General features: G+C 25.3%; 2 protein-coding genes across 2 annotated transcripts; one reads left to right on the top strand and one right to left on the bottom strand.

Moving 5' to 3' along the window:
- Positions 1 to 5,119: 5,119 nt before the first annotated feature.
- On the bottom strand, positions 5,120 to 6,055 carry LOC115034746. The gene is made up of 3 exons (XM_029492150.1): positions 5,849 to 6,055; positions 5,621 to 5,778; positions 5,120 to 5,462 (listed from the first exon to the last, which is right to left on the bottom strand). Exons 1-2 carry the CDS (start codon positions 6,021 to 6,023, stop codon positions 5,621 to 5,623), a joined length of 333 nt encoding a protein of 110 aa, XP_029348010.1. The 5' UTR covers positions 6,024 to 6,055; the 3' UTR covers positions 5,120 to 5,462.
- An 884-nt stretch (positions 6,056 to 6,939) lies between these two features.
- On the top strand, positions 6,940 to 7,512 carry LOC100575367 (chromobox protein homolog 5-like). The gene is made up of 2 exons (XM_008183129.1): positions 6,940 to 7,036; positions 7,148 to 7,512. The coding sequence occupies exons 1-2, from the start codon at positions 6,940 to 6,942 to the stop codon at positions 7,510 to 7,512; spliced, it is 462 nt and encodes a 153-aa protein (XP_008181351.1).
- Positions 7,513 to 11,153: the final 3,641 nt, after the last annotated feature.

The raw sequence follows: 11,153 nt of genomic DNA, 5'->3' as shown, positions 1-11,153 counted from the left end.
CATATATTTTTATATTTAATTATTATTATATTCTTGTTTTTAATACCCACTCCTTACTTTATAAGTATTTTGTATATTGATCTATAATACTTTATGTAATATTTTTTTATCTATTGTGGTATAAGGGGAGCCTACTTATAGTATAATAATATGTTTAATATTTATGTTCAATATATTAAATATTATTTTGTTAATTGTTTTTATACTTAAGCAATAGCATTTATTTAAATCAATTTAAAAAACTACCATTATTATTATATTCTTGTTTTTAATACGCACTCATTACTTTATGGGTATTTTGTATTGATTATTATCTATAATAGTTTATGTAATATTTTTTTAACTATTGTGGTAGAAGGATCCTACAAATAGTATATGTTTAATATTTATGCTCCCTATATTAAATATTATTTTGTTAATATAGTTTATAATTTATATACTATATAGGTACATAAGTAATAGTTTTTGAATAAATTGAAAAGACAATATTTCACTTGTTTATTTATTTTAATTGAACCATTTACATTTTAAATATATGAATACATCTATAAAAGTAATAAATGTATTATTATGAGTGAAATATTTTTACCTAGGAGCATAAGTGATAATAATAACAACAAAAAAACTTTGTAGAAAATACAAATCAAATCATAGTATTAATGGACAAATTAATTAATTTAAAAAAACGTCAATGGTTTATTTAACATTATTGATGTTGGTATCAACAAATGTAATTGTTGAATTAACTTTATTAATAATTGTTTTTAAGAATATGGTCCATTTAGATTTAATAAAGTATTTGTTGTATTAACTGGGAGAATTGTTAACTTTATTCATGTTGTAAATTTAACAATGATAATTATGTGGAAATGACAATTTCTTTGTTAGCTCAGGAGTAACAAAGATATTGTTAAATTGACCTAAGTTTTCATTATTGCTACCTACTTATTTTTTTCAGTGTACCAAAAATATGTTGCAACCCATGTACTTTAAAGATGGCAAAAACATATGGATAAAATTATGAAGATAAATTAAAATCGATACATTTTTGAAATCACGATAACCGATGAATATTACTTATAGGTAAAAAAGTGCTGGATGCGTATTTTATGGTGTGCTGAATTTTTGAGCAGTTCTGATCGCGGACAAGAGTCACCCGGCGCGGCGCGCCGCGACCCCACGACTAAGCGTCGACCGAAAGATAGCTCATGAATTATTACATATTAGGTAAAAAAGTGTAAGAACAATTTTTTTAGACAATTACTTGATCTATAAATTTTATCGAGGCTGTTTTTACGAAAAAACCTAAAGTTTAAGAGATAAATAAAAAAAACTAATTTTCGTGACCTTTGACCTTGAATAAAAAAATTAGCAGCAATAGGATCGATGGGGATTTTTGAGATTTTATTTATGATGAGGTACTAAGGTGTGTACCAATTTTCAGCTTTATGCGAATTATTCCGAAGTTAAATGTCTATTTTGACCGGACTATGCAGACACGAAAACGCACCTTTAAACATCCAACTGTAGTCTAGTCGTATAGTCGTCAACAGAAATATTTTTTCAATTTCAATAATTGCTGAAATAACAGACAACACGTGAGTATATTTTGTATTATTAATTTAATTTTTTGCTTTTCAAAACGTTCACCGCAGATCGTAGGTATTTATAATATAAAGGCAATATTATAATGTAACACATGGTTATTTCCGTTTAACGAATTAAATATTTTATCATACAACAAACATTTTCACTTTACACTTTCTTTATTTGTTTTTATTTATCAACTTTAGAATGAGTAACAATGTATAGAACATTAGAGGATATTGTCAAAGGTACATCAGGGGCTTGTTTTTTTAATACGTTAAACGCGGCTAGGCTGCGTGTGCGCAAAACGTGATTTTTGTCAAACGAATTTATTGTTTTGTTTTACTATACATTTTATTTATTTATTTTTATTTATCACTTTATTATATTTATAAATTGTATGGAATAAATCCGATAAACAAGATTAAATTGACATAGACATTAGACCTATTGATTGACGTGCTTATAATTGCAGTAAAAGGAACTATTGTTAGTAGTGTTTCGGCATTCACCGTCACCATTTAACCGATATTTTTCAAATTTTATATTTTAACGATTTTAAACATGCCGAAAGCAAAATCGTCTGTAAGTAGCCGCTTACACAGTTATGTTTATGAATACGGGAACAATATTTTTTCTAGTGATGGTGAAGTGTTATTTTGTAAAGTGTGTAATGTTAAAGTCTCAGCATTGAAACGATTTACTGTAAAACAACACATAAGTCGAGAAAAACATACTCGGGGAGTTGAGCGACAAAAAGAAAGTGAAAAACCAAAAAACTCAATTATTGCTGACTGATACAAGTATTACATCAAAAAAATCGTCATTTAATTTGGAACTATGTCAAACATTATTATTAGCTACCTAGATACCAAATTTACGTTCTTAAAATACAATACTTCAGTAATGTTAAAAAATTAACTTTGTTGTTTTTATAACATTTCCAGATGGTTCTAAGTACCTTTTTTAATGTTTTTATAACATTCTCTTAGAGTTTATTGGCCGCGGAAATGTTGTTCTATTAACATTTTAACGTAACTATTACTATATTGTTAAGTATAACTTATTGAAACATTATTAAAATGTTACATATTAGTATCAAATTATGTTATATTAACATTACGATCTTGATTTTATAACCATGTATATTATAGTATATTATAGTAGCTCTTTCCCCTGCCCAATTTTCTCACCAACCCACCTGACTATCTATTTTATACTCTCTTATTATTTAAACAATAAAACTGTTTTTTTTTTTTTTAATTATTTGACAAAACTGTTTTTCAAAACTTTTTTGTATATTAGTTACTTATTACAATTGATACTTAAGTGAACAATATACTAATGTAAAACAACTTAATGAATTTGTAACCCTGTCATTATCTGTGCACAATAATTATTAATTATATATTTAATATTTTCCTTGGTTATAAACGTTTTTATAAAATAATACAGGGTTTGTACAAATAAAACATTATTTATTATGTTTATATGTACACAACATCTCAGCATAGTTTAAAAATATATACACTAAGTAGAAGTTAGCACAGTACTGTGCAACTAGAATAAAGAGTCCCTGGTTAAAAACTGATTAATGTAGATTGTATAATATTTATTTGAAAGAAAACCATGACCGTCTACTATTACAATTCATAATAATAATTCCATATTATGTATGTTAATAAACAAATTAATGCCATATGAAAGAAAAAAAAACAAATTAATATGATAAAATGTATGAATGAATGAATCAAATTAATTTTTGCTTTGAATTATTTTTAGCAGTTGCTTGAAGTCGGTAAGGAGCATGTGACAGCCAAATTCCCAACGGTTCATCTATTTCTTTGTCAGTATGTGTTTTGTATTTCATGTGTAGTCGTAATGCATCTGAAACAAACATTTTATTTACAATATTTAATAACTTGTATGTGTAATACAACAATATAAACAATACAATATTGATAAACAGCGTCAATGTTGATAGTGATTAAGTAGGCAATTAAGTTTTTTCTATTTCTTATACATATTATAACCATTTAAGATCTGCCTGCTTTGCGAAAAATAAAATTATAGGTAATATACTAATACTATGAGATATTTTTAAAAATTGTTTTTATTTATTGGTATACGACAAACATTATAATTATTGAAAAATATGGTATTAATAACTATCAACAGTTGTATATTTTTTCAATATAAATTATTAACAATTCATTTATGCTTACCAATAATCAAACGGTAGCAAGCCAAATTTGAAAATGATTTTTTTTGTTTAAAACCATATAAAGAATTAATTAATTAATACCAAAAATGTGTCAACAAAATACGACCCATAATTCTCCTGACACTATTTCTGATATCTTTCTTTCCAACAAATAAAGATATTTTACTGATCTATTGGTAAATCAAAAAATTAATAAATATATTAATGTACCAGGTACCTATTATAATTTATAACAATGAAACCATGTTTTGAAATATTAAATAATTACCAAAGTTTTTCTTATATCTTTATCTTGAATTTTGTTATGCAATACTAATAAGTCTTCATCACTCTTTATTGGAAACAGTGATTCTATGTCCACATTGTCAGATAGTATAGTTATTCCTGATGAGTTGTTCATAATTTTTTCAATATTTTCATTTATAGAGTGGCATAAGACCTTTAATGCTTGAATTTCATATTTCAGGAAAGAGAAAGATGTAAGCGATATGTTATAAAAATCTGTAAGACATAATATTATTGGTATATTTTAAATATTAAATAAATCTTTATGAATCTTAGTTAGTTTTATGGTAGCATATAATTATAACGAATCGCAGAAAGAATACCCAACAAAAAAAAACCCAGTTAAAAGTTTAAAACACTTAACATATGATATTATTTTATAACTAAATTTTACAAATTGTCTAATAAATCTATAGTTTTTATTCAATATAAATTCAATACATCCATTATAATAATGACTAACGGGGTACATGAGACACCTATAATACAGCAGAGTTAGTTCCCAGGTTTTTATCTAGAATTTATAATTAAATGTAGAACTATGTAAGTAAGTACATAACTTGACTCAAACTAGTCAAATGTTCAATAATTTAGTAATAATAATTACATCTAATCAAGTGTGTGTTTCAGTAAATAAATACCAATTATTAAGTATGTGGCCATGAACGGTTTAGATTCTAAACTTTAGAATGTTATAAAGTAGTTCAAAATTTAAAAAATGTTAACTAAATATTTTATTTTACACAATGCCCAGTATTCCTCTCTTTAAAACTTGTAATTATAATTTGGATAATAAACTATATTGATTCAATATTCAACTTTGAATTCTTATATTAATGTACCTATATATTTAACCGGACACAAGACGAAGATAAGGACCTAAATATAATAATAATAAAACTATTAATAGAAATTATCTAGACTGGAATACTATCGTCACTCAAAATCGTTTTTTATTGTGCCTATAGGTCGTATCATAAAATTCAAATTTAACATGCCCATTATAGTAACCTTCTCAATGAAATCTCTACATTCTACGCCTACAGCAGGGCAACTTCTTCAGTTATATATATCAATCATTTTTTATAACAAACACGTGCACATTATTGTTAACAACTAAAACGTTACCTACTTGATATCATGTTTTGGTTTTCAACAGAATATTGTAGTTGGCACTTAACATAATTGTTATTAACTGTTGAATCTTCTGTTAAATGTAACTTGTTAGTAGTTTTAGAATTATTTGTGTGACTTTTGTTGATATCAATTTGCGTGCTTAATCGCTATGGCCCACTAGGCAATGTCATAACAAAATCAGGAATTGGAATAAATTTTTTTGGCGTTACTTTCAATGGAGATGTTTCATCTAAAATTAATTATCACTTTATTATAGGTAACAGATACATATAATATAAACCATTTAATATTTTTATAATATAATAATATGCAAGATAAAAAATATTTGATCCATTACAATGTATTGAATGTATTAATTGATATGACAGCCATAATGACTGGTATTACCTAATTCCTGTTCCGAATGTTTTTTTTTTTTTGAACAGTCCATGTTTGATCTTCATCAGAATCATCAAAATCGCTAATGTTAGAACTTTCACTATCAGGATCATTGGAAATTTGATTGATGTTATATTGCGAATCAGATATATCTGGACCAATAGTATCTGAAACAAAAATAATTTTTACTTGAAATATAAAAATAATATTACAAATTATAGTATATAAATTATGTACCTTTCATAGGGTTATACTGAGGTGGGTAACTTGAAGAATTTGCACCCTGATTTTCTGAATTAATTTTCACTTTTATGGACGGTTTGCTTTTAGGAGATAGACTGCGTTTTAAAACATGTTTTAGTATACCATTAAAATGTTCATCTTCGGTACATGATATATCTGATTTTATCATTGCGTTGGGTAATTTTGATTTAGCTTTATTTATAGAAGCTATAAAGTAAATATTTTAAGTAATTACACAAATAGATTTTTTCAAATATAAAATAAGCAAGGTACTATCACTAACTATATGTTTTCCCAGACATTTTCCATATATTAACCTAACCCGAGGTAGTAAAAAGGGTGTAAAATACATATTTTAGAGAAAAAAGGGGGTTTGAAAATTTGTTTGGAGCGTACATTAAAATGTTTTAAATCAACATTAAATATTCATCATTAATTATTTTTTAATTGGTTTAAATATTGATTTAATATTTTAAATCTATACCTACTTATATATAGACTATAATATATATAACTGTTGCGCAGCGGTGATTGCTTGCTTATGGTCGCAACAATTGGCGTTCAATACTCATCACAAACGCATTAAATTGTTGTACTTTATTTGGAAAACGAAGATTTCAACAATTTTAATGTAGGTTCCAAGCAAATTTTCAAACCACAAGTAAATTGTTGTATATCTTAAAATAATAAAATAATCATAACTCGCTTTAAAATTAAAATATAATAAAAAAAACCTATGAGATACCCTAGATAATATAATTTCCTTTAAATTCTATAAGAGGTCAATTCACTCTAATTTTTAAACTAACGGAGCTAACTGTGATCTTCTGAGCGTAAAATTTGGTATGTTACACACTTGTAGGACGGAGACAACAAATGTTCGTGTAGCGTCCACTTAAATTAAAAATAAAAATATTTATAAACCAATCATTTTAGCGTTTATTTGAAGAAATGCTTATTTGCTGACAAACTTAAACTAATAGCCTGTGTATACAAATTGACGTAATGTTTTTCTGTGTTATCTGTAGCCAAGTTATTTAAAATAAATGATACATATCTTATGATATATTTTTATTAACATATTAATGTATTTTGGTTCCAGAAAGAGAGAAGGCGTTGCAAACATAAAACCTAGTAGTACTGCTGCAGAAAAGAATCAAGAAAAAGAGTATTTGGTGGAAAGTGTTTTAAATAAACGTCAAAAAAACAATAAGGCAGAATACTTCCTTAAGTGGGAGGGCTACGATGACAAATATAATTCTTGAGAACCCAGGAAAAATCTTAATTGCAAAGATTTAATCAAGGATTTTGAAAAAAAATTAGGACAAGAAACAGATAAAAGAAAAAGGAAGGAAAAAATTGGGCGTGGTCGCCGTTTACGTACATTTTCAAAATCTGCAGTTACACCTAGTTGTTCATCAGAAATCGACAATATCGACCATGTCAACGATATTTCTAAAACAATACAAACTGAGAAAATTGCGGAAAAAATTATAGGTGTATATGATAACTTAGTAAGTGGACAATTAGTATTTTTAATGAAATGGAGAGGAATTGAAGAAGCTGATTTAATCCCAGCTGAAGAGACTAAATCACAGTGGTCTCAAATCGTTATACAATATTATGTAGAACACCTTATATGGAAGTCCGCCTGTTGAAATATAAATGGTGTTTAACTATTATAATATGAATACGGATTACATGTGTTCAAAAAGTAACATTTATTTTATATTAAATCCTGTAGAAAATGTTTTCAATTATTTTATTTTTTGATTATATGTACCTACGCAGTTAGGCTTTACAAATAAAAACATCTGCTTATCTATTATAAAATACTTAAATGTTAGTAACTAAATATAATTTCATAAAATGGAATTTTTTTCTATTTAAGATTGATAAAATGTAATGATATTATATTATATTATTATTACTGGTTCATGTTAATAATTAACTTAGGTATTAATTTTTAAATTTTTTATTTTTTGTTTGTTTAAATTATAATGTAATATTGAATCATTTAATCTTAAAGGCAAAAATTATATGTTAATTTAAGTTTATTTTTTTGTTCAAATATTGGGCTTAAACATTTTTAATTTGTTTCATTTTAAACATTAAAGTATTTTTCACCATATTATTTTATCTTTTATTGTAACTTTTAAAGATAAGTTAGAACTAAATATAAATATCAAGAATTTCCATTTAATATCTTCAATTTTATTTTAATAAGACCGACTATCTATGTTAATGGAAGTTTTTTTTTATTTTACCAAGGTTAATAAATCTATATACATTAAAATAAATATTTGTAAATAATGGTTATAAAGCAACCACCAATAAAAGGCTTATTAATTATACAGACTACACTTGAATCTCGAGGGGAAAAATAAATTTGACTCACGTATTTTCTAGTTTAAATCTCAAATACAACTAAAAAACACTTCAAGAGGCAAGATAAATATTTGAGGTTTTGAGACTGCTGTATCTAAAAAAAAAAAATTAGAATTATTTATTTCATTATAATCATTAAATGTATCATTTGAAATTTCATTAAATGGCTATTTTTTTTTCATTTAAAAACCTGTGTGGGTTATAGTTGGAGTCTTAAGAGATAGGAGCTCAGAAATTTACCTGGAAAATTTTACCGATAATTTTTTTACCCAATACCTATATATTTTTACGATTTTAAAATTTGAGTGACCACCCCCTTTTTAATTGTTTTTATATACACAACAACGCTATAGTGATTTCCATATCTGCACAATGCATGATATAAATATAAGTTATAACTATTCATATACCTACTTATATTCATATCATGCACATGTGATCTTCCAGCAAATAATTCTTACTAAGACTATTTTTTAACACCATCATCTCAAATTTAATTTAAACAATATTTTTAGTTCAATAGAGAGTTTACAGTAGTAAATTAGTACAATAACAATTTGGTAGTGATCAAATTTCTGATGAGGTATTATGATAAAAAAAAAATAATAACAATTATTGATACAATAGTTTAAAATATTTTATTGTTTTAAAATCGCTAATATTACATTTAAATAATTTGTAAAAATAAATCTTACAACGAGATCTCGAGTGTTGGAAATCAACTAAACGATCACTAACGATAGAATATTGTATATTTATTATTGTCTGGATCAGGTAAAGTTTAGGTCATATCTTATCAATACACAAAAGAGTATAATATTATCTTAATGTTTAGTCGTATTAAATAATCTTTGGCGTAGACTTTTACAACATACGCCAAAGAATATATTCGTATCAAATATCAACGCATAAATGTCATAAATTACGATTTCGAAATTACAAACTTATTCTGGTCATGATGTTTGAAAATGTTTAGAACTACTTATACATTATTATTACCTACTCATTAGGAGGTAACTAAGTACCTTCTGGGCCCTTTTCGTTTACGAGAATATTTAGGGTAGTGACGTCGGGAGGCATCTGAATATACACAGGTAGGCAGGGCTTGAATTTGAAAAAAAAATTCCGTTTAACATTATTTAGAATTAAAACGTTACAGAATTTTTGCGTTTATTGTTATTTAGATTTAAAAAGTTATACATGTTATGCGTTTATCGTTATTGGTAATTTAAACGTTATTCAAATATTAGGTTTGTCGTTATTGAAAATTAAAACGTTATTTATTTTTAAATTTACCTAAGTATTTAATACTATTGAAAATTAAAACATAATCTAGTATTACATTTTACAATTCTTATTTATAAATAAGCAAAGGTGGGCAAGTTAATGAAAATAATTAACTCAAGTTAAGTTAAGTTGAGAGGATACAAGATCGATAAGTTAAAAGTTAACAGTTAACAAATTATAAATTTAACTCGATAAGTTAAAAGTTAATAAAGAAAAAATTATTAACTCAACTCAGTTTAAAAAAAGTTAATTTTTTTTTTTTATTAGTATGTAAATCATATAAAGAGTGAATGTGTCTTTTTAGTTTCTAATTTATAAATTATAAAAAACAATTTTATTGAACTTTTATCATAATGTACACTGTTTACCCTTTTACTTTTACTTTACTATTATTTAAACTACTCATCTCAAATCAATAATTTAACAAATATATTTTTTTACATCATATATAGGAATTGAATAATAAAAGTTATATAACATTAAAAAATAACAACTGTCAGTGTATAATTTAAAATGATTAATTTTTTAAAAACATTTATAATTGCAACTCGCATAATATATAATTTACAACTTCACAAAATATATGAATACATACAAAATTATGTTATCAAGAAAAATAACAGAAATGTTTGTGGTTTTGTATTGGATCATTACTGACATAGTAATATTCACCTTTAAACAAAAAATTCAAAATGTTTTTAACTTGATGGATTTTTTCAAAAGCAACTGAGAAAAGCTAAGTTATTTCAACTGTAAATTAAACTAGTTAAGTTCATAAGTTGATTAGAAAATAAACTAACTAGTTAAGTTGAAAAGTTAAAAAAAAATTAACTTTTTAACTAGTTAATGCCCACCTTTGTAAATAATAATGATAACTTGTTATCAAACAATTTGGAACTTGACAGGTACTTTCGTTTGTATTTAAATTATATTGAAAGAACATACGACCTTAAAATAACGCACACCGTTGCGCGTCGGAATTTATATTATATTATAGATACTAGTCACTGGATAATAGATTAATCAATAAATAAAAATAACGTTGCTTCACGAGGAATAACATGGGATATTTTAGTATTTTACTCATAATTTTAGTAAGTTGTTAATACTATTTTTGTTCTATGAATTATAATCTTAACTATTATTCCGATTAGTTCCTAAAATATACCAACACAGCAACACAATATACCTATTAACCAGACACAAATTTTAAATTAAATAAAACCATGGAATGCCATTAGAGATTCGTGGAATTATTGCTGAAATCGTCTATGAATAATAAATATCAATGTTCATTATATTATAATATTATTATTACATAATACGTAGGTAATAATTTATTATGAAAACGTTATAATATAACGTTATTATAAAACGTTATATTTATTGTTATATAACGTTTTATTTTCGCTTACTGTTTTACTGTTTTTTTCGTTTTCCTGTTTTGTTTCGTTCCTTTCATTCATTGCATCTCTTTGATTAGTGATAATTTAATATTACCGTGACTGTTTACCGCTTTGTTTTCTGTTATCTTTTTCAATCGTTTTTTGACAATAATAACGTTATAATTATAACTTTATAGTAAACGTTTACGAGCCCTGCTGGCAGGGACTGGAACCTATAG

The sequence above is a fragment of the Acyrthosiphon pisum genome, unplaced genomic scaffold, assembly GCF_005508785.2.
Source record: "Acyrthosiphon pisum isolate AL4f unplaced genomic scaffold, pea_aphid_22Mar2018_4r6ur Scaffold_20960;HRSCAF=22641, whole genome shotgun sequence".
In the NCBI taxonomy this organism is placed as follows: Eukaryota; Metazoa; Arthropoda; class Insecta; order Hemiptera; family Aphididae; genus Acyrthosiphon; species Acyrthosiphon pisum.
The sequence above is the reverse complement of the archived record's forward strand: the minus strand, read 5'-3'. Positions and strand labels throughout refer to the sequence as shown.

Excerpts from the sequence above, each read along its gene's own strand:
- LOC115034746 (XM_029492150.1), bottom strand. The coding sequence starts at position 6,023 with ATGATAAAATCAGATATATCATGTACCGAAGATGAACATTTTAATGGT. Across the intron at positions 5,779-5,848 it reads TCAGTATAACCCTATGAAAG|ATACTATTGGTCCAGATATA; the intron begins GTACATAATTTA and ends TTTTTGTTTCAG.
- LOC100575367 (XM_008183129.1), top strand. The coding sequence starts at position 6,940 with ATGTATTTTGGTTCCAGAAAGAGAGAAGGCGTTGCAAACATAAAACCT. Across the intron at positions 7,037-7,147 it reads AAAAGAGTATTTGGTGGAAA|ATTTAATCAAGGATTTTGAA; the intron begins GTGTTTTAAATA and ends TTAATTGCAAAG.